At 42.7% G+C, this 24,025-nt stretch overlaps 2 protein-coding genes across 5 annotated transcripts in view; one reads left to right on the top strand and one right to left on the bottom strand.

Annotated features, from left to right (window-relative positions):
• ANKRD42 (ankyrin repeat domain 42) overlaps positions 1-13,524 on the top strand; it is a 25,937-nt gene extending 12,413 nt beyond the window's left edge. The window contains 4 exon segments of the mRNA XM_082483705.1: positions 23-149; positions 2,606-2,750; positions 7,166-7,299; positions 13,222-13,524. Of these exon segments, the coding sequence (XP_082339831.1) occupies positions 23-149; positions 2,606-2,750; positions 7,166-7,261 (368 nt within the window). The 3' untranslated portion in view covers positions 7,262-7,299; positions 13,222-13,524.
• Positions 9,362-22,176, bottom strand: CCDC90B (coiled-coil domain containing 90B). 4 transcript variants are annotated; one of them, XR_014269223.1, is made up of 10 exons: positions 22,052-22,176; positions 19,724-19,843; positions 16,942-17,045; positions 13,880-13,981; positions 13,176-13,217; positions 13,025-13,096; positions 12,888-12,941; positions 12,001-12,115; positions 10,523-10,672; positions 9,362-9,775 (listed from the first exon to the last, which is right to left on the bottom strand). XR_014269223.1 is itself a non-coding variant. In XM_082483671.1 (9 exons), exons 1-9 carry the CDS (start codon positions 22,146-22,148, stop codon positions 9,762-9,764), a joined length of 720 nt encoding a protein of 239 aa, XP_082339797.1. In that variant the 5' UTR covers positions 22,149-22,176; the 3' UTR covers positions 9,362-9,761. The 4 variants fall into 4 exon arrangements, 3 of the variants coding, with proteins under 3 accessions (XP_082339797.1, XP_082339796.1, XP_082339795.1); XM_082483671.1 differs by lacking the exon at positions 10,523-10,672; XM_082483670.1 differs by having other exon boundaries at positions 9,362-10,672.
• Between the last annotated feature and the right edge of the window lie 1,849 nt (positions 22,177-24,025).

Consider the following 24,025-nt stretch of genomic DNA (forward strand, 5'->3'; position numbering starts at 1 on the left):
CCTGAAGAACTCTGTCTTACAGTAAGGGCCTATCGCAAGATTCAAGAACTTCAACATCTGCTAGAGATTGCCTACAGCAACTACAGACAGCTGGGAGGAATAACTGAGGAGGAGAAGAAGATGAAAAAAGAAGAAAGGGAACTTGAGAAGTAAGGTTAACTTTCCCCACTAATGTTTAACTCTGGGAGGCCCATTTTAAAGTGTTCTTTAAGTTTAACTTACACTCAAGTTGTTTTGGCCATTCTGTCCTTTCCACTTACCAACTTTTGTGAGGCCCAAAAGAAACAGACTTCAGCACTTTGACCATTTCTAAACTTCTACCACCAGGATCATCCCCACAGCACAAGACAAGTATTTGATGGGTCCAGACTTCTTGTGCAAGATTATCTGTTTGGCCTTCAGGTTTTCCTGCAGCATAAGTGCAGTTGTTTTGATAAGTCTGATAAGTCCTTGTTGTTTTGTTTGCATTGAGGATGCCAAATACATATATGCACTTTAATAAATCTGAAAAAAAGGCATTAGTCTTAGCATGACTTGAATGGAAGTGCATATACAGCAGAAATTATTCAATGACCTGCTACATTTCTGTGTCAAGGGCAATATATTTCTATGCTCCAGAAAGCATTAGCTCATATCCAGACCACAGAAAAATGAAATCTCAGCAAACCTGCCCTTGCACGTGAAGCACTTTTCATGTCTGTCTAATTCTCATTAGTCTCCATTAAATGAAAAGGTTCTGTTAGATTGGTCATGTGATTTGATGGGCAAGCTGTCTTAACTTTCAAAGAAAAGCCTTTCTGTCTATCAGAGATTTAGAGCTTAAACAATAACGCATCATCCAAAAGACAGCCCTATCTCCACCTCTACCTGTCAAAGGTTTGGCTACCCACTTTTTTCAGTCTCTGTAGATAACCACATCCATTATGTGTTTGGGCCACCCCAAATCACTGTCTCTATTTGGTCACTGAGAGGAGACTGTATCCAGAGGGCTTGTATGCCATCAAGACAACAGCAGACTTACCAGTCTGTGTAGATCTGGAGCAGGTAATAAGTGTCACAGATTGGAATTAAATAGTTCATTTTACAACCGTATATGAGCCAAGAAACTGAGGTCAGGATTTCTCTTGGTTGCAGGTCATCCTTTGACTCAGCCCAGTCCATCTTCCTTAACTTGATATGTCTGCAATGTGGATATCTGCATCCAAGTTAGTTACCTTGAACTCCTTTTTAGACACCTTGGAGAGATGTAGCCACTTTCAGGGTATAATTAGACATGTACTTCAGGATGAGATTCATCACTTCGAGGAGTGGCTCTCCTGACTTTAAAGGAGGAGGGTTACCAGCTCAGGTGTTGATGCCTATGTTGGAAGGTCAGAGCAATCTGTTTGCAATGATGGAGAAGTTATTGTTGACTAATTGTATCGTATGCCAGAAAACCTCATTATTTTAAAATATTTAATGGCACCACCATTTTGCTAGATGAAAGGCAGGAGTTGCCACTTGGGAAGGCTACTGTAGCAGATTTTGAAGATTCCTGCTTTAGTCTGTTTTCTGGCTGTAAGAGGCCTGTTGTGAACCACTGCGCAGTGCTTTGACCAGGCTACATTATGTGGAAAAAATCGCCACCATGTGCGTGCCACACAGTTTTAGAGCTGTGTCATACTAATCTGAAGCATGCAAGAAGTCAGCCTGTCCCCCTGAGCACTGATTTCCTGGCATTCTTTCAGTGTCAGTAAGGCTGATACAGCCTGGTAGCTTTGGGCTGCGTGAGTCAGAAATACTTCAGTCCGGGAAATGTGGTGGCTCTTGCTGAGAGCTTTCCTGCTGTGCTGTTTGAATCCACGGGGCAGATATCTCCCTTTTGCCTTTACCAATCTTCCATCTTTGTAGCTGTGCTAATTCATCCTGCTACAGAGGAGAGCCAGCTCAACTCAGATGACTCAATTGCTGAGGTCAATTGCTGTTACAATAAGAATATATGTGAATTATGTCTCAGCTAACTAGTTCCAGGAATCTCAATTAATTTAGGAGCCGTTGTGGGTGTGACCGATGAGATCTTGTGCAACTGTTTATCAGACAGCGCTTCAGTTTCCCTTTAGTAAGTGTCATCCAGGCTGTCATTTGAGTATTCCTCATCTGTGGCTAAGCCAATCAATAGGAAGGATATAGAGGCACACAAAGTAAACGCAAAAACTGGCCCTGACGCCTCCAGAGTCCCAGTTTTATGCTTTTTCTCTGTTTCATACAAACGTTTTTGCTCCTTGGGTACTTCTCCCTCTTCCGCAGCTGGAGATGGACCTGGGTTACAGCCTGCCCAAGACCCTCGCGTCTAGCTCAGTGTGTGGGAAGACGTCTCCATCTCGTGGTCAGATTGCGCTGAGCACAGCTGACAGCCACGAAGGAAATAAAGCTGTTCAGAGCTCGTACGAAGGGTCTTGAGCCAGGAGCACACTATAGCTCACCCCAGCACGGCTGGTGTGAGGAGTACTGCACTGCTTTCTGTTGTGACCGACCTGTTTCTTAGCAAAGGCACAGGACCACATGGAGTAGCCAGGGCAGGTTTGCATGTGCTTCATGCTCTGCTTGTCTCCTTTGCTTTTGGCAGGGCTGTGAGGGAGCTGGAGGCCCAGCTCGAATACGAGCGAGTCAGGCGGGAGAAGCTGGAGAGCCAGCTGGATGACTACCGAGCTGAGATAAGCCACCTTAGAAAGAGCCTGGAGAAAACTTGCCTCCCCCCTGCTCTCCCCCTGGTGAGTGCCACACAAATTCCCCCAGTGTGTGGGACAGAGGCTACTGCCCATTGCTTGTGCGTCTTTGTTCTCACTAAGATTCCCAGGAGTGGTGCTAGGAAATGCTGAAGTGTGCTAACAGCTTTTAGCTTGGGACACTGAAATGAGCAGTAGCCTTTGTTGCGTCCTGACAGTGTCTCTGCTGTGAAAGGATATCAGTTTCTCTTTGTACCCTGGCAGAGAAGCACCAATATTCTTCATCTTCATACTAACAAAAGTGAATGGGCTGATCGCCGAGTACTTCCATGCTGCATATGCAGTGACTGATAGTTCATCTTGGCTGGTAGGTGATACCTGGGACTGGACTGGTGCTTCAGGAGAGGTGTTGTCACCACCTAAAGGGTTACTTGGCCTGCAGGTGTGTAGAGATTACAGCCGTGGGTGTGTAGAGATTACAGCCGTGGGTTTGTAGGATTCTGTAATACACAGTGGCTTTTATCCTCTAAATTTATCTACTTTATTACAGTTTACCACAAATACCACAAAAATCACCACCAACAAGTATAGCTATGAATTATAAACTGAATATAAATATATATCAAGCTATTACAATATAGTAGCAATCAATAGTATGGTAGCAATCAATAGTCAAGCAACAATTAATAGTCATGGTTTGGGCTGGACTGGCTACTGAAATGAATGACAGATGGTCTCCCCCAACTCTCTCTCTGGGGAGAGGAGGGAGAAAGAGAAAGACCTATGCGTTTAGAAAAAACCTAAAATACTGTAATTAAAATCTTAATAAAATAATAAAATTAAAATAATGATATATATACAGTATATAAAAAACCATATCGAGCTCCTAGGATGATGATCACGTTACCGACTGACACTGGGTCAGTCCCAGGCTGGACTCAATGACGGATGGGCACTGGATTCCGGATCTGGATTCCGCATTGGGATCAAAGGCAGACAAACAGACAGAGTCCTCCTCAGACGCCGGCCATTGAAGAAAGAGAGCTGACCCTTTGATCCCTCAGCTTTTATACTGAGCATGAGGCGGATGGGATGGAATACCCTGTTGGTCAGTTTTGGGTCACCTGTCCTGTCCACTCCTCCCTGCAGATGGGACCCCTTTATGCTTTTCCGTGTCCAACCCTCCAACGGGGCAAATAACAGTGAGCTGCCCTTGGGGGTTATTGCAATAAGTATAAGCAAGAGCGTCTATGCACACCATGCCTTGGTATTATAAACAATCAGGTCTTATCACTCCGGGAGCAGAGTAGTCTTAAAAATACACTGTTAATTTCAGAGAGTTCTGTTAGTTAGAAGAGGCTTAACTGAAAAGTAAAATTACTGAACAGAAAATTGGTTCTATTTACCTCAAACTAGGACATATAGCAATAACCAAGTAGGTATATACTATTACAGTTTACTCCAGACTTGGCATTAGTGAAGCAAACTTATCAATAATATGAGAGCTGATATACTTGATTGATTACTTAAAAGGATATATAATATCAGTATGGAGTGAATTAGACAGATTTCAGATGGGGCCAAACCATCCCAGAGCGGAGGATAAACTGATCCCGGAGGGGGACCAAGAAAATAACAGTCTCACTTCAAAGATGATCCATGTCACAGAGACTGGAGTCAGACGGGCATCCCTGGTGAGAGTCCAAGATCTCATTACAAGTTTGTGTGGAGAATTCAGCCTGTTCAGGAAAGGACAAGTATGTGCAGCACAGGAAGTTCTCAGAGAGAGAGGCCCAATTTTGGATTAAAAATTAAGCCCGTTTTATATTGTAGAGACATAAGAGGGTGGAGGACACCACCACTGCAGGCAGCGAATAGATGCTGATGTTTCTATTTCTAATTTTCTACATTTCACCTGCAACAGCCAATAGATGATGAGGTTTCTATTTTTTTCAGACCACTTTATATTTTTCCAGACTATTTTCCACCTTTTCAGACAATAAGTTGCCGTTACAGTCTCTTGGTTTTGCACTTACTGGTGGTATCGCAGGATGCCTCTGGTTCTTAGGTACCACAGCTGTACTTCAGAGAGTCCAGTTGCACTTTTCAAGTATGTTCCTGGTTCCCGGACTCACAGTTCCCATGCTGTCAGTATTTTTCAGCAGGCAGTTTCTTCTGTTCAGTAATTTTCCCCTTCTAACCTTTCCCCTTTAACCGCCTTTCTGGCTGCTCACATCAGGTATCAGGTTCACCTGATGTGTCAACCCCTCACCCTCAGCTGGCATAATTTGTAGCAATCACGGTGCACACTGTCAGATATTTCTTTTGCTGCAGAACTCTCTTTTAGATCTGGTTTGTTTTCCTGCCTTTTACACCAGGCTGGGAAGTGAGTTGGTGGAGTACTGTAGTACACTACTGTATTGCTGTTTGCAGTAGCTGATTTCAATAAGCGTTCTCATGTGTCATCTGTCATTATCTTAATTATCAAGCCTGCGGACAGCAAAGAAGATGCAGATATGAACTATCAATGGGCTTAGCAGGCAAAGACTGTAGCTTTTTTAAAAATCAAATCTTGAGGATCGATCAGAAGTTCACATGCTAACTTTGGGGACAAGAGAGCTGGGATTTCAGACCTTTCCCTGCTACATAACTCCCACAAAATGATGGGACAGTCTAGACCCTGTTTTTCAGATCTTTTCCATCCAGTCCATAGGCAGCCTTGGGTGAGGCACCTAAATTTCTCCTGCTATGGGTTGTGGGAACTGGTGTGCAGTAACACTGCTGGTTCTTCCAAGGGTGCAGCCAGTGGAAAAGGCTCGTGGCCCCGTGAGCCTGGGCTGGTCATTGCTCTTCTTGGAGCTAGGCTTGACTTCCTTGGCTATTGCTCTGCCTTGACTGTGTAACTGTTTGTAGGGCTCTGCTATAACCAGTATAAAAGTTAGACAAGGACTCTAGTCACTGGCAACATGGGCGATTCGGGTTTAGCTCCTTCCTCTGCCTAGGGGAGCTGAGAAAACCCATCCCACAGAGATGTTCTAACCAGTGTGATGTCTGCTTTTCTGAGACGGAGCCATATTCATTCCCCTGCTTGCAGCTGTGCAGTGCAACCACTATATTTCAATATTCACTGGTCTAGCTGGAGTGAGTAAGATAAAACAGCTTTATAAGCTGATTATTAGGGCAATCATGCAGCAGGGGGGAGCTGGCCTGTGCTTCATGTGAAACATTTACGTATTTCTTGGAGGCAAAATTGGATTGCTGGATAAAAAGGGCAACATTGCTGCCTTCTTCAGACAGGTTTGAATGAGGGCCAGGTGCTTGGAATGTCCCTACTAGAAAATGATCCTTTTCTGAGTGTGATGGGGAAGAATGCTTGATGGATGGTCTGAGCAGGAAACAAGCATTTAGAGCTCAATTTTGTTACCATTTAAGCCGTGTGTGGATTCAGCCATTGAAATGTCTGGGGCATGTCAGGCCCCTGGAGAGCAGAGGGGATGCCACCCTTAGGCAGCTGGGAGCAGGAGCTGCCGACTACGCTGTGCTGCACATCCTTGGAGAAGGACAGAGAAATTTCTGTCCCAAGAACTTTAGTCCTTCTATTGCCATTGTTTGATCCTGGGCTAACGCGGCATGGCTGCGTGCGCAGCATGGCCAGATGGCATTCAATTGCCGCAACTCAAAGCGGCGAGGCCTTCAGGTCGCTACGGTGCCCGTGTCACATACCTGTGCAGGGTGCTGGCTTCACAGCTTACGCTCTCATACACCCGTGTGTGCCTGAGCACACCACGTTGCACAGTTCCTTTCATCTCCCTTCTATCTCCTTCCCCGCTTTCTTCCTCCTGCATCCCCTTGAAGGATTGTCCTCCTGGGCCTTTTTTCCCTTTTCTTTAGCTGGTGCCGGCTTTGCCTGCCACCACAGACAACCTGTGATGCTCCCACAGCTGTTTGCTTCCCATTGTGCCCTTGGGACTGATCTTTTCCATGCTCCTGAGACACTCAGGCCAACCAGGTGCCTCCACCTTTGAAAGAAAAGCCACTTTCTGTTTCCACAGCTCACTTTAAAGATGTTATCCTTTCTATCCCCTGGGAGGTTTAAAAATCTAGGCATAGAGTGCCCCATTTCTAGGGTGGAAGAGTGCCTGTAGTTAGTTTTTTCACCAGTAGCAACCTAAAAAAGTCCAGATGGGCATTAGGTTTACTAGCTGGGACTGGAGACAACTTCTATTGAGGCAGGTTTGTTTTCAAAAACTTCTGCTCCGAGTGAGTGCTACAAGCCAGGGTCCTTCAAATCTTACCCTGTTGTGACTGTCAGCCCCTGCCTGGGACTACACTCTGCCCTCAGCTTCAGTCTGAACACAATATTCCGTGCTTACTCAAGGCCATGTATTTTTAAATCCCGTCTTGGGAGGTAGCAGGTTTAAGCAATTGCTATTTAATGGCTGTGATGTCCTTTGTTTCAGGAAGCTGAGACCATCTCCAAGTCTTGCAAAGAGAAAAAGAAAGTAAAGAAGAAACCAGCAGGCAGCCCTGGAGGAGTGTTTGTGAGACTGCGCTGAGGAATGAACCTCTGACGAGGGGCAGGCAGACCGAGGAGGTACAATGGCAATATTCTACACAATGCAAAATGTTTGCATACCCAGCTCCACAGAGGAGTTGTGGTTCTCCACATTTCATTGAACTATTTTTTTAGTTCTATAGCTCTCTGGGACAAAAAGTATTTTTAAATCACAGCAGCAGCATTTTTTATTAAAAAAAAAACAACCCCAAACTAGAAAGACTTCTCTTCCCATCCAGATAGTAATTTAGCACCAGCTTTGCAAATTATAAGGTGATGTTTCAAGAGTTAACTACAGCAAAGGCATAGGCACTCCTAAGTCTGAGAACAGTATCCCAATTTGACTAGTACCTTAGGAGGGGAAAAAAAAAAAGCCAAACACCACCTTAATCATCAGTTAGGACCTTCAGTGTGGAACCAGAATACAGTTCCTGGGAGAAGTACTTCTCCGCTGCAGACAGGTGCCAGGCCCCTTGATTTTCATCTTCAAGTCGTTCCTAAATAAGCCAGGAAGTGACACCTTCACAAGGTGGCAGATGAACTGCAGCGGTGTGCCTCCGCATCTAACTTGGAGCTGAAGAGTACGCTAGGTTGTGGGGCATGTTGTGGTTAGAAAGGCAATACCAACCTCCCTTCCATGCCTAAAACACATTTCATGACTTTATATGTAAAGATTTTTCTCTCCTCTGTGTGCTATTGTGAAACTGTTTTCCCTTTGAAACCCTCATTGTGCATATTTTGAGTTTTGATTTCTTATAAATCCTTGCACTATCATTTGCTAGTGCTTGAATCCTGATCTGCCCTCTCCCTAGTTACCAAAGGAAGCTTAATCTCTGAGAATTTCAAAGGCATTAAAAATAAAACCTCAATTAGTTTTTGTGTGCACAGACTGAGGGAGAGGCACGCTGAGTAACAGTGTAAGCCTTGTATCAGAGCTAAAGAGGAGAAATCAGGAGAAATCCAGACTCTAGAGCCTGCTTCACAGTGTGTAGGGGATGATGGTGGTAAGCTGCTATTAGATGAGCTATTTCCTACATCACCATTGGTGCTAAGTTCTTGTGTAGGATCAGAGCAAAAGATCAACCTGACTCACTCTGTGTCCAAAGAAGATCAACAAAGCTGGTGAGGGGTTTGGAGCACAAGTCTTCTGAGGAGCAGCTGAGGGAACTGGGGTTGTTCAGCCTGGAGAAAAGGAGGCTGAGGGGAGACCATATCACCCTCTACAACTACCTGAAAGGAGGTTTTAGAGAGATGGGAGCTGACCTCTTCTCCCTGGTGACAAGTGATAGGACAAGAGGAAATGGGTTCAAGTTATGTCAGGGCAGGTTTAGATTGGATATTAGGAAGCATTTTTTCACTGAAAGGGTTATTAAACATTGGAATAGGCTGCCCAGAGAGGTGGTGGATTCACCATCCCTGGAGGTGTTTAAGAAAGGGGTAGATGAGGTGCTTAGGGACATGGTTTAGAAGTGGTGGTGTTTTTATCAGGGTAGGTTAATGGTTGGACTTGATGATCTTAAAGGTCCCTTCCAACCTCACTAATTCTATGATTCTATGACAAGAGAAAATGGTCTCAAGTTGCACCAGCCGAGGTTTAGATTGGATATTAGGATAAATGTCTTCACTGCAAGGGTTATCAAACATTGGAACAGGCTGCCCAGGGAAGTGGTTGAGTCACCATCCCTGGACGTATTTAAAAGACATGCAGATGTGGTGCTGAGGGACATGGTTTAGTGGTGGACTTGGCAGTGCTAGGTTAACGGTTGGACTCAGCGATCTTAAGGGTCTTTTCCAACCTAAATGATTCTATGATTCAGAGAACCTCAGAAATGGTTATAGCTTACCAGAAAATGGCTTTGTACACACAACTGTTGCAACAGACTCAAGCGGCTGCCAACCACCTGCTGAGATCCTTGCTGCCCACATCCATGCCTGTATGACAAACACACAGGCAACAGAAAAAGCAGCCCCAACTCCCAATATAGTAGCACTGTGCCTGTTTACAGTCTGGTAATCTGTATTCAAGTCCTTCAGATAGGTAGAAAATATAAGAAATTAATTTTATTTTCTTAAACAAAGATGATAAATAATTTAATCCACAGAATATAGCAAGTTCAGCTGTAAACAGCATAAAACTGCAATAAAAAAAATTGCCACTAATCAGTACTTAATACTCTTTAGCCCATAAAGGGCCTACTCTTACTTAAAAGTTTAACCCAGGAATTTTTTTTTAAACAATTACTTTATTAAAAGAATCAAACCAAGCATATGCATTTATACTCAACAAGGTGTAATCGCTTCAGTTTTGGAAGGTATCCACCTGCTATGTCCCATCTCTGCAAGAAGTTGTGAAGTCCTTGCAGAAGGTAGAGGGGTCATCACCAGAACTTCGGAGGGTCAGTGCGTCCCACAGGATTACAGAACAGTCCGGAGGAGTGTGGAGATGGGAGGAAGTTGATCAGTGTCACACTGGCACCACTGAGATGCTGAGTATTTCCATGTTACAAGCCAGATCCTATGCCCAGAAAATATGTGAGGATTTACTGGAAATACTTTGCCCTACTTGGAGGAGTTAAGAGCACTTATCTGCCCCAGGGCTGTACACAGGGAATAGAGGCATTTCCCCTTGGAAAGACAGAGAAGTTCTCCCATTCTGTTGACCTCTGGGGTTACAGAAATTGCAAGACACTAAAAAAATTAAATCTCTGGAGACATTTTAGTTCTACCTGAGATTTTAAATTTAAGTAAATCAATTTTCAAGAAAAACAAGGTTTCTTTAGTAAAGGCCTTGGAGTGTGTGTTTATATATAAATAAAAAAAAACAAACCCCAAAGGGCCAGGCTTCAATCCATCAGAAAAGAGAGGAACAGACTAAAGGCGAAAATCCAGAGCCTATATTTAAGATTAATTTACTTGGATCAGAGTGGATCTTTTGGAATCTGGCATTAGTATTCCCAATAAGGGAATAGGATTCCCATTTTAAGGGCCTATCAAATGTTTAATATTTCCATTACAAGATGAGCTGAGAGTGAGAATGTTCCGTTGAGAATGTTCCAAAAGAAAACAAAACTAATTCAAAAACACATTAGGAAACACTTTCTGATTTAGCCTAAGAAGTCCTTTGAAACAAATACAGTATTCAATAGATGACAACGAAATAATATTATTTCCCTACTTTCCTCCCAAGTTACTTTGATCTTTAGTGTTAAGTATTCAGAAAACATTTTTAGTGCACAGTAAGAATATCAAAACAAAAAGGTACCAAGGTTATCTACAGCGCAACCATGATCCTCGAACTGATGTTGCTTGGGTGGCCTTTTCTCCACCTGTATTTGACGCAGTCACTCCATTTAGAGCTATTTCCAGAACCTGTAAAATCCCAGTGCTATTGCTAAGCAAGTGAATACTGAAGCTGTTAAAAAAAAGAAAGGAAATAATTAGCTGAATCCTAAATTCTATCACCTTCTACATACAGGAAATTAACTGCAAAAGGATGGAAGAATAAAAACTGTAGAGCAGAGCCTCCTAAACTTCCCGAATTGCTGCAGGTGCGACAGAATAATTTTAGAAGACAATGACTTGTCTTAGATGTAATATCCTGCAGAGTAGCACTGCCCAGGTGGTGAGATAGGAGGTCAAATTCAGCAGCCTGAGGAACTGTTTCCAGGGTCACATCTAAATAACTACAACAGGCTACAGTAACTTTTCCTATTGTCACCCATCTATTGGAAGCTGTATTGCAGCAGAGATGGCTGTACCAGGTCTTGCAATAGACATAATTAAAATGATTTCCCACTGAACAAAATTACAATGAACTACCAATACACCTATCTGACACAACGTTAAGGTACCTAGGCAGTGCCCCTGAAGCCTGATAAGCTTTCAGATCTGTTAAGCTGCTGTTTCAGTTGGTGTTAGAATAAGGCTAATTAAGTTTCCCTTTGAACTTGTTCTCACTTCCAAATATGATACGTTACTTTCTTTCTATCCAGTGCCAATACAATAAAAGTTTCACTGGTTGTGTATCTATTGAGAAGACAATCTCAAATCAGACTGAAATCTGTTCTGCTTGGCAGAAGAAAGTACCAGTACTGCCACACTGAAACCATGTGTCTGTGGAGGACTGAATGGGAGGCAGAACTGGTCACTCTCAGACTAGTCCTGAATATCAGCAAACTTTCAGGGTAACTTAAATAAGTGCAGGCGAACTGTTGGAGCAACTCTGCCACATAAATGGCTGCCCTGCAGCAAGCAGAGGCACTATCAGACTAGACAAGGTAGTTAGGCTTCTTTCCTACCCTTAAAAAAAAATAATAATCATAATAATAAAATAATAATCATAATCACAGGCTGCCCAGAGAAGTTGTGGAGTCTCCCACTCTGGAGACATTCAAAACCTGCCTGGACACTGTCCTGTGCAACCTGTTGTAGGTGACCCTGCTCTGGCAGGGGGGTTGGACTAGATGATCTCCAGAGGTCCCTTCCAACCCTGACTATTCTGTGATTCTATGTCCATGTTCCTCCTAATCTGGGTGCAATCCTAGTCCAACTGCGGCAGTGTCCCACCTCTTCTGTGTTCTCTGTCACATTCTTTCAGTTGGGGAGGATTGCCCCCTGCTCAATCCCAGCTATCTGCTGCTACACAACAGGCTTCTTGAATTCACTTTGCGTATATTCCTGAATAAAATTTTGTACATCCAAAATACAATACTGGTACTCACATCCTTGCCTGTTACATACCTGCCAAATAACGTATTGTGTCGAGTTTATTTGATTCCATGAGTGTTTTTAAGGAGGCTATTTCAGTGTCTATTTTATTACTGATTTCTGAGATAACACTGTTGGTACTTGAATCCTGAAACATTAAAAGAAAGCATAAATTTGACAATGATCTCTAGCACTTTCATCTTTGAAAAACCAAATAAAAATACCATGCTACCAGCAACCAGAAAGAGGTACCAATTTCCAACCTATCACTGAAGTAAAATATGTAACTGGTAAGAGACCTTAGAAGACCCAGAGCACCATCTATTATGATCCAGAAAGAATAAAGAGGGAGATAGAAAAAGAGAACACTCAGATCATACAGGCTTTTGTCTCTGATAATGCCAGTGCCTCCTAAAGGAGGCATTCTACAGCGCATAGGTAGTAACCCTAAATTTTTGCAAAAGTTTGAGCATTCATCAGCCATATCCAGAAAAGAGGTATGATGGCACACATCCATCCTAGCCTTCAGGGTCTGCTACCAGCTTTGAGGACTTTCAGCCCTTGAAATATCTGCTTGGCTGTAGGCACCTGAACCATCCCTCTGGTACAGCTGATCAGCTCATCTGTTAATACTGGGGAGGGCAGCACGACAGCACCCGTCCCACCTCTAACAGCCTGCACATAAGATACTCCAGAAGCCAGAGACAAAGCTTGTATGCCTCCTTCTGCTTGAACAGTGATTAGTGCAAATCCCACATTCCTCGGCAACAAACACATACAACAGATGGCAGTGATACAGCCCAGCCAGCCTTTTCAAAAATCAAAATTCTATTAACTTTCACAACAATTTGGGGTTTACGTAACACACAACATGTAACTGTATCCTGCTCAACGGAAAATGATCTTTGTTCAATGCTTACTTTTTTATGAAACTCTGTAGTTGCTTCCATCAGTTTCCTCTCCTGATCTGTAAACTGTGGATAAATGATTAATCACAGCTGTAGTAACGGAAAACAAGACACAGCACTGATAAGGGTAACTTGATAGACCAGCTTACCATATCCGTCACTCTGCTTCTTTCCAGGTTTATGTCTAGCTTGCTGTCAGCTCGGATTTTACCGGTTTCATTCTTTAAAGCAAATAAAGATTATGAAAATAACTATCTACTTTCCCCAAGAGGAGTGTGTAGGTACTTGCTGTTTACTTACCATTAGCTGCTGTTTAACTTGATCTAATTCAATTTTCATTTTCTAGGTGCAGAGGAGGAAAAGAAAAAATGATTTTACAAATTCAGAAAACTGCTGACCAAGTTAATAAGTGATTTAAGTGTTACTACCACATGCATGCAATTACTCTTCCCTAATTTTTCTCCCAATGGAGCAATTTATTCTTCATTAAATATCCTAACTACTGTCTTCAATCTGTATGGCTACATATAATCTTCTGGGAATTCTCAAAATAAAGGAATTATTTTGTAACGATGATGATTGTGTTACTCTGAGACTAAAGACAGCAGAAAAATACCAAAACGCTATCAAGCAAAAGTGAAATCTGTCTCAGTCACCAGTTTATTATTATTATTAAATTGTTGCAAAGAAACAGCTGACTACTCTCCCTGCATTGTATGGTTAACAGTCACAAGACTCTACCAGAATCCCCTTAAATAAAAATACAGAAGACAATTCTAGAATTGTAAATTTTTTTTTTTCTTTACAGAAGAACTGAGCAAGTTTTATCACATGAAATATATTTTTATGGGATCACAGAAGTTGTAATCTACAAATACTTCAACTCTGACAAAAATATCCATCATTACTTTTATATTCATATTTTGTTCCACAAAAATGTACAAGAGGTATAACCCAACATATATTACAATTTAACTGCTTAATTAAAAAATATTTATTAGTACCTCATTCTCTGCTCTCAAGTTTGCAAATTCACTTTTCTCCAGGATGACCATATCTTTTCGAATGGAGTCCAAATGTGCCATTATCTGCTGTAAAGTTATTTCCTTAGAAACAATAAAACATGTCAATGGTTAAGTTGCAGACTTCCTGGTAAGTAAAGGAAAGATTTTTAGGTCTGAAATTATGAAATCAGCTACTGCAAAGCACAAAGACAGGGAGACTCTCCAACAAGAAAGTGACAGCAACACAGAATTCTATAGCTGCAGTTTGTTTGAAAAGCTCAAGAGGGTTTGGTTTTGTGCTTTTTCTGCTGCTTTAATACATTAACTCTGAATTTAAGCAAAAACCACAGAGGTATTAGTCCAAGTAGCTATGAAATGAAACAGACCCAAAACTTCAGGTTATTCCTTTGTCCTCTTTGATTTTCAATGAGCATTCAGTGGCCTGTGAAGGATTAATTGCTGGTTTGAATCCAGTTCCTAAGGCAGCACTTCCGTTTCTCGCCCACAAAGTCATCAAAAGCAAAAGACTTAATAATACGAATATCACATCGTCCTCTCAGCATTAAGTGTGAGACAGACTAGTAAAACATTGCTGAAAAACAATGAAAAAAGCCTTCCTGGTGTTGGGACTAACAACTTTGGAATTCAACTGCTATTTATAAACTACAGAGTAAAAAAAAAAAAAAAAAAGAAAAGAAAATACAGGAAGAAACTTGTATTTTAGAACCTCAAAAGCAATAGTCCTTTAGCTAGCATAAGGAAGTTATCCTGCTATTTAGCATGGAAAATGACATATCTCTGCAGGATTCTACTTTTAAAGCCGAGATCCAGCAGAACAAAGAGCTCTCATTCAGATTACAAGCAAACAGCATTTCTCAGATCTTATGCTGAACTAAATTTGTCAAAACATGCCCTGACCCAACTTCCACTGAAGTCTGACTACTTTGTTGAACAAAATGAAGTTTTTACAATTCCTGGGAGAACTTCAGTTGCCTTTACACTGAAGAGCTAATGATTGCCTCATCTCATCTTAAAACATTCAGCTTCAACACTGACTACACTATAAAAGCCAGTGTTCCTGCCTAACACAATTCCATGCAAATTATATTTGGGGTACTGACTTTCTTTACATATAATAGGATCTCCAAAATGAAAGATTTCCATTTTAAAGAAAATCAAATTGAGAGACAAAAGTTATTTTCTTCTGAGATTTACAGAAAAAAAGTTTGATAACTTTTATTAAGAATAAATGCCAGTAAGATAAAAATCTGTTGGACATAAGGCTCAGCAGTTTAAAAAAAACAGCAATGAATGCATAATTGCATTAACTCATTGAACAAGAATGGCACGTAATTTCAGCTTGCACAGCCTTCCTGAGTAATTATTAAAACCATTACTGTGCATCAGAGCTTTATTATCCTGGTCCAGCTGTCTAGCCTACGAGAAAAACTAAAGTTCTTTTTATTTTGACAATTTGTTAAACCAAAACTTGTCACCACTTCTATTACCAACAGAAAAAGCAACCATGCTGCTTAACTGATTCACTGCCTCCAGATATGTCCACAAACATGAACCTGAATATCTAAGCGAAGGAGACACCTCGATGCTTTGCTGGAGTGCAGGCTGAGGTGCTGACACGACCAGGGCAAACAGGGGGGTTTATACCAACAGCTCAGTAATTCAGAGCCCACTTCTGTCCCTGAGGACACACGACACACTATAGATTACGTCCAGATGGCTAAAATCTCTTCCTCCTAAATCAAGGTGGCTCTGTCCATTCTGTCTGGTGAGAATGGTTCTTGGCCCTACACTTCAAATTGTGCCCAGGTCAGGGCGACAGAGCTGGCAGAGGGCAAAATCAAACCAGGGCACTGCAGTGGCTCTGGACAACCGTGCGGTGCTGTGTGCCCACACCGTAGCCATGTTTAGCTTTTACTACAGATGTAGCCTTAGAGACTGCAATACAGAATAAAATAATGGAATAGCTTTAATAGTAGGTTTTAGTTTATGAATAGGAAAATAGGACAAATACAGTGTATCTCAGAATAGAGTTGACATCTTTACTGAAGTCCACTAAAAACACTGACAAGGGGTTTTGTTATCTTTCAGGAACCCCTCCTTGAATCTCTCTTCTGCCCTCAACCGCTGTAAAGCGGTTAAAAGTTTCATTTCACCTCAGAGCTTTTGAGCAGGAAATGAAGCAATCCCTGCGTTACATTTATATATTGTGGCTGCATTTAGGAAACACTCCTGTGAGATGAAAGGTGTAATATACAACTATTCTTAATACCCCCTTGAAACTTCAGAAAACCTACCATCTGGTTCCAACCCCCCTGCCGTGGGCAGGGACACCTCCCACTAGACCAGGTTGCTCCAAGCCCCATCCAGCCTGGCCTTGAACATCTCCAGGGATGGGGCAGCCACAGCTTCCCTGGGCAACCTGTTCCAGTGCCTTGCCACCCTCACAGTAAAGAACTTCTTCCTAATATCTAATCTATATCTACCCTCTTTTAGCTTAAAACCATTACCCCTTGTCCTATCACTACAATCGCTGATGGAGAGTCCCTCCCCAGTTTCCTGTAGCCCCTTTCGGTACTGGAAGGGGCTATAAGGTCTCCCCAGAGCCTCCTCTTCTCCAGGCTGAACAACCCCAACTCTCTCAGCCTGTCCTCATAGGAGAGGTGCTCCAGCCCTCCAATCATCTTCATGGCCTCCTCTAGACTTGCTCCAACAGGTCCATTTCCTTCTTTATTGGGGGCTCCCGAGCTGAACACAGCACTACAGGTGGGGTCTCACCAGAAAGGAGGGACAGAATCACTTCCCTCATCCTGCTGGCCACGCTGCTTTTGATGCAGCCCAGGACAGAGTTGGCTTTCTGGGCTGCAAGCGCACAATTGCCAGCTCATGTTGAGTTTCTCATCCACCAACACCCAAAAGTCCTTCTCCTCAGGGCTGCTCTCGATCCATTCTCCACACAGCCATTACAGCTACACAATGAGCCACAAATATGAGCCATTATCGCTACACAGTGCTGTATACGTACATTAGAGATTACTTTTTACCTGCTGAGCCTGTGTAACCATATCCTTATAGACTGTGTCTAAGCTGACATTTGACAGGGTTATTAATGCTGATACGATGGTCTCTGCTTGTTCCTTCCCAAAGCCTAGAAGACAGTTGAAGGATGACAAGTTAAGGTAATATTAGAAAGCTGGATGAAGAGAAGAGCAAGAGGTACATAATAAACTGGGACACTCAAGTGCTGTACCCAACTACAGTGGCAAATCGGAAGTCACACAGTTACTGAAAACTGAGAGTGAGGAGCCAGTCACTGTGATTTTTAATGAGAAAAAACACAGACTTAATGCTGCAGAAATCTGAAGCACATTAATTTTCAACATACTGAAATAGCCTATGCATGCAGCTAACAGGAGGACCAAATCTCCATACATTGTTTAACTGCTGACGCATTATAAAAATAATTCAGCAAAATTTTACTTTATAATGAACTTCTGCAAATTCTGTTAAAACCAAACTTACCTTGAGCTACAAGCATGAATCCTATAGAATAAAATTAAAAGGTAAGTCTGAGTATATTGAAATTGTTCTGCACAGATATGAACACACGCAAAACTGATTTTAAAAACTGCTAAATCCATTGTTTGCAGGATAAATTCAAACTGGGATTTTTACTTTCTGATGATAAAAATTGCACTTTGTCTATAGTTTGGTGCAATTTTGAAGCATTAAAGATGATGCGTGGCAAACAGTGGGGAAAAAAAATACAGCTGTTGTATTAGCCATGTCTGATCTACTGCCAAGTGCTTTCGCCCTAAGGATTTATTTCCAGCAGTCTCACTGATGTATTGTATTTCAATGGACCCATTTTATAAAGTGGGATCAATTAACTTTGTGTTGAAAAATGCCTTCATTTATCTTATTATGTAGAGAAATAGGTCTCTGCTCCCTTCTAAAATACTGGTACCGTCAAGCTGCGCCATTGGCTTACATTACTAAAAAGATCCATGCAGGCTTCACGTCAGTTTCTTTCCACTAAGAGGTGTGACAGTACTGCTTGAGTTCCTCTGAATTTTCAGGGTTGCTTAGGTTTTCACCAATTTAATATTTTGTTCTTTCTCCATAGCAGGAACTGATCTTATTGCACTGAAGTTTAGAAAACGTGGAGAAATTCATATAAGCAAGAGAATGGAGCCTAAAAACCACCTGCTGCAAGTTTGAAAAAACCTAAATACCTCTCTCTCACTTTTGTGATTTCTATAGGTCTTATCTACAGAGGCCTGTCACTTTAGAACTGAAGTATTTGCAGAAGTTATGGAACAAATTAAACTGAATAACAACACAGTATATCACTACCAGACAGACTTCACCCCATGAGTTCTAAAGGAACTCAAAGAAGAAATAGCTGAATTAGTACTGGGGACAAGTAATGTCTCACAAACTACCTCAGTTACCCAAGGACTGGGAAATGGCAAATGCAATGCCACTTTTTAATAACAGTTCCAGAAGAGATGTAGGGAACTACTGGCAGACAAGTCTGACATGCATGAAAAAAAAAAAACCAACATTGTTAGTACACTATTAGGAGTCTTCTAACTACTAATAAATATTATTATTGGATTCAAACAGTGGAAAAAATCGTAACCTCAGATTGTATAAAGTTCCTACTGCCATTCAGGAGAAAGACCTTGGTATTTCAAAAGCTAGTTGCTAGTCTGATGAAGCTCTCAGGTCAATGCTTAGTAAGGATCAATAAAGCTAACCAAACCCTTAGGAATTACTAAGAAAAGGAGCAGAGAACAAAACAGATGCAACATTATGTCACTGTTGATATCCATGGGACATTCAGTTGTCAAATAGTGCCAGCAGCTCTGTTCCCTCCCCTTTGAAACGGGAAAAGATTCATAGGAGGGCATCAGGAATGATCAAAAGTATGGGAAAGCTACTGGTCAAGGAAAAATTCAACAAGCTAGGACTCTTCTGTTTGGAAGAGAATGATGGAGGAATATAACAGAAGTTTACATAATCACGACTGACATGAGAGATCAAGTGGTCATTCCCTTTTCCCACAGAAGAGCTGAGTGGGCATCAAATTAAGACAGAAGCCAGGGTCTGAAACCCCATGAGAAAGGATGTTTTGGGTACTCATCAGTTTATAGTGGTTTAGGGACTGAATAAGCTTGTGAAAACAATTCCACTGAAAGTTACTAAAACTCACACCTGACCCAAAATACCTCCAGTGTGAAAACAGTTGGAGGCTTAGAAAGTACAAGAGGAGGTGTTACGTGCCCTGTTTTAACACTCATCTGCAGGCGCTGACTCACAGCTGCTGCCAGGAGACAGAACCCAGGGCTACATGGACCTTTCATCTGACTTCAGACAGCCACTCACAAAATGAAAGTGCAGGTATTAATAGTGTATCACAACACTATGCTGCTGCAAATATTTCTAGTTGGAGAAAAAACTCTTAATTTACTATTAGCAGGCTAGCAGAAGGAACTTCTATTAAAGCTTCATTTTTGCTAGCAAACAGTTCTTTAACTGGTATCGTTACTTTAAATTTGTTGAGTGAATTACATTCCTTGGCTGGAAGACACTATACCTTATTTGTAAGGCAAGTTTGTAAGTCTAATGTAACAGTTTATTTGTACTGTTACAGAAGGCATCAAACAGTATCAGATGCCTCTCCTTCACCAACCGCCTCAAGAGGCTGCCGGAACATTTTATACCACAAAGTATTGGTACTTCGGGAAAATGGATAGCACTCAAAGTTTTAGTACTTAAACTAAAAGTTTTTCTTTGAATTATTTATCAGATATCACTTACCATGGGTTTCCAGATCCTGCACTAAAGCATGGGTATCAAAAGTTACCTTCCTCTGCTCCAGGGGAGTGATATCAACTCTTCTGACATCATAGGACTTCTTAATGAGTGTGGCAGCAAAACCTGGAAGTGTTAACACGTGATTTAAACTTAACCTGAGTAGTTTATTATGCAATAAGATAATTTAAATTTCTTTCATTGTAGCAAAGCTGCATGGAATTTGCAACAAAAAGCCGTGTCCTTTTGATAGCTTGGTTACAGCAAATGTCAGGAACCATCAATCCCTTGTCCACAGGAAATCTATACTAACTAGGACTTGTATACTGATCATTCATGTACATTTGTGTAAATAGGAAGCCATGCATCCTGATATGCTAAAATTAAAACCACCACAAGTAATTGTTTTGTAATATTTGAGAAACATCATTTTGATCATGTTCCTACTTTTAAAACATCATTAGTTCTAACACACTGCTAACTTCTGCTGGTTACAATTATCATTCACAGAATCTCTCAACCATATTCGTTTTACACTTTCTTCTATTGCTATCCTTTCCAGCAAGGAGACTGCCATGTGTAAAGATAAAGCTACAATATTTTTGTTTTAGAAAGTTATGCAAACATAAGGTTCAGAATGAATTTGTTGGTTCACCAGGAAAGTAACGGGGAAACAAGACGATACAATGTTTGTACCCAGTACCTTAGAGAGCGGTATTAGTTAACGATCTACCCTATTTACTACGTGAATGCCTTCCCACAAGAAGCTTCACTGCTTCTCCTACTTGATTTCAAGTATATTTTTCCCTTCATCATGTTTTTGTGGGGCCTTGCATGCTATAGATTCTGTTCTGATAGATTCTTTATTATCTAAAAAGCCTTGCTACTTCTAAATCCATGCTTATTCAAAACCTTTCTCACTGCTGGCTCTCTGCTTTAACCAAAATGTGGTTCTGTATCTTATCTAGACCTTTACACAAAAGCTTTTTATCACTTAAACAGGGAAGTTAGATCATGCCACTGCTAGATAAATCAAGTCACGTGCTACCTTGTATCTACGCTAAAGAAGTGACTATAACTAAGCCAGGTGTAGTATCCAAACCACAGTCTGTCTAAGAGTTAAGATTAAAGAAACAAAGGAAAGATTTGTGTTTAAGTGCATGAGCACTAAATATTACACAGAAATAATTTAAATAACTCTAAAATTTACTGTGGAATAAATGTTCTTTTTTTCACTGAGCCATAACAGCTTTTAAACACACAGCTCTTTGCCCTCTAAATGCTTTAATGATTTTTTTTTTTCATTGGATTGAACATACATATTGTAGAGACATTCTCTCAGAAAAGCCAATATTACAACATGAATCTTTCAGTTGTCTAGACACGCTACTCTTTCTCCTATCACTTCATCCCTATATCCACTCAATCATAATTTTTTTAGGTTAGAAAAGACCTTTAAGATTACCAAGTCCAAATGTAAACCTAACACTGCCAAGTCAACCACTAAACCATGTCCCTCAGCACCATATCTACATGTCTTTTGAATGGTGACTCAACCACTTCCCTGGGCAGCCTGTTCCAATGCTTGAGAATGCTTTCGGTGAAGAAATTTCTCCTAATATCCAATGTAAACCTCCCCTAGGACAACTTGAGGCCATTCCCTCTCATCCTCTCGCCTGTCACTTGGAAGAAGAAACTGACCCCCATCTTGCTACAACCTCCTTTCAGGTAGTTGTAGAGAGCCATAAAGTCTCCCCTCAGCCTCCTTTTCTCCAGGCTAAACCCGAGTGCCTTCAGCTGCTCCTCATATATGTGTGCTAGACCCTTCACAGGCTTTGCTGCACATCTCTCAGCCTAAAGCTGTCCTCAAAGCTCACTGATGTTTTCACAGACCATATCTGAGACTCCATCTTGTGATAACTTTCCGCACCCCTTGCCCAACTCCCATTGCTCCTCCCGTCTCAAACAGTCAAGTCTCCACGACTGCTCTTGCCCATGCAGCACGCCCCTTGCCTGGGACTCGTTGCAGCCCCAAAGCAGGTGTGTTGCCCTCCCTCACGCACCGCACCGGGGACAGGCCCCCACGATCACTCTCAGGCAAGCAGCCCAGCTCGCCTAACGCCCTGTGCAGCCACCAACGCACCCCCAGAGGCGCCCAGGCCGAGGTTATCCCCACCACAGCAGGCGGCCCTGTGTGCCCTCTCCTGCCGCTTTCGCTTCTCGCCCCTCAGAGAGGCTGAGAGCCGCTTGCCTGCCCTGTGCTTGCACAGCGCCCAGCACAGCCCGGCGAAGGGGCTGCCGGCTAACTCGCCGGCTCCCTCAGGCGCCTCTCACCTCTCCGCGGAACCGGAGGCAGCAAGGCCCGAAGCGGGCCCGACCGGGACCCGCCGCCCCAGGCGAGGAGCGCGGCGCTGAGCGCAGCTCCCCTCATTGCGGCACGACTCCGCCGCTTCCGGCTCGCCCGCCGTCCCCACTACGCAAGCGCGGCCGCGATCTACTTCCGGTTTGTCCCCGCGGGGGATGCTGGGTATCGTAGTCTCCGGGCGAAAGCTTGAGAGCGACGGCGCTGCGCCGCCGTGCGGAGGGGAGGAGCGCCAGCGCTGGCTGCGCATGCGCACGCAGCGGCCTCTGCCCTGAGGCCGCGCATCCGCCGCTATGTTCCTTTTGAGCGAGAGGACCCCGGTCCATCCTCGTCGTTTATAAACTCAAATTGCTGTCAGCAGGCTGGCTGCTTCCGACCAGAAGCGTTTCTCATAGCTTGGCCAAGGCCTGGTGATGTGCAAGGGGCTGATCTGTAACAAATCCATCTGGGTCCGTTGGGGCTTTAGGCCAGCGATGGCAGCGAGTCTGGTGTCTGGCACTACAGCGTGTGTAAAAGGTGTTGGTGCCTGTTGAGAGCCGAGATGGACAGGCAGAGTCAAAACACCCACAGAGCACAGCGGGTAGAGGAGGAGATAGGAAAAAGATCTGCAGCCTGCTCTTGCTTGGCAAATGTACAGAGAAGGGTTTGTCCAGAGAGAGGCCTGTGTCAGTGGGCTGGTCCAAGGGCTCCAGATGTAAGCAATGCTCTGACAGCCCAAAAATGGAAAAACATCCTGGGTATCGTGCTGCAAATTAGAATAAAGGACACCTCGCTTTACTGCTGAACAGTGTGTGCACCTTGGGGAGTTTGTTGTAACAGGTCTGGCTGAAACAGCTCACGAAGGTGTGGTGGCTGTATCTGTGCTACAGTGTGGAGCAGCAGCTAGGCAGCCTTGGGGCCAGCTGACGTGCTTGTGTATGTTGTCAGTGTGATGGAGCATCCTTGAAGTGCCTGTGGGACTCAAGGAAAGTGTCCCCAGTGCTTAAAGCATTCCCCAGAGAGTGCTTAAACTGAAGTTTGAGTAGGACAGATTTCTTAATCTAGCCAAGCACAGGAGAGCTTGTCAAAGACCTTCCTTGCAAGAGCCCTGGTGTTGGCTGCTTTCAGGACAGTGGGATTTCTGAGCAGGCAGAGCCCAGGGAAAAAGTAGGTGACTTGCAATAGGCCGTACAGAGTTCAGAGCAATTCAGATCTGTATAGGTGCAGGTGTGGAGCATTGGAGCATTCAGCTCTGGAGACTGCAAACCTATTGACTAAAAATGCGGCTTCTAGTGACGTAAGGGCTAAGCATTCATTGCACATGCAGAATCCCAAGACAGACTTTGGGAAAAGAAAATGCCCCTGAATTTCTCTTATGTATGAACTGTCATGCCTGTATACAGAATTAGAATTAGATTTCTGATGGACAGGACTGTGGAGAGTCTAAGGGGCCCAATTCTCTCCCAGCTGTATTTTGATTATGCAAATTGCTTCTGATTTAGCCTGTTTTCCCCTTAATCTCTGTCCTGAACTTACTGTAGCTTCAGACAACTGCCATCCTCTCTAAGCCTGGTTCTGCCTATGTCCAAATATCCCCATCTTTAAATGCAAAACTAGCCATGGCTCTAGTTCTGAAAAATGAAACTGTAACTTGTGATTTTGAACTCTGAAGCTTTCAAACTGCAACCTGTTTTCATTTTACTCCCTATCAGAGCAAAAAACAGATTTCACAGCCTCAGAATATTTTTGCAAAATTGAATTCTTGCTTTTGAGTTTGTGCTAGTTACAATAAAATACATGAGGCTTTCTCAGACATCTGTTTCACTGTAGAAGTCCAGGGATGCTGAAGTTAAAATACAAGTGCAGTCCAAAAAGGAAGGTTGCTAGTGGTACTTTTTAGAAAAAGTTCTAACTGAAATAGTAAAGTTTGAGAGCTGTGATATAAGACATCTGTGAGTAAAAAAGAT

This window comes from Vanellus vanellus (assembly GCF_965231255.1).
Source record: "Vanellus vanellus genome assembly, chromosome: 1".
In the NCBI taxonomy this organism is placed as follows: Eukaryota; Metazoa; Chordata; class Aves; order Charadriiformes; family Charadriidae; genus Vanellus; species Vanellus vanellus.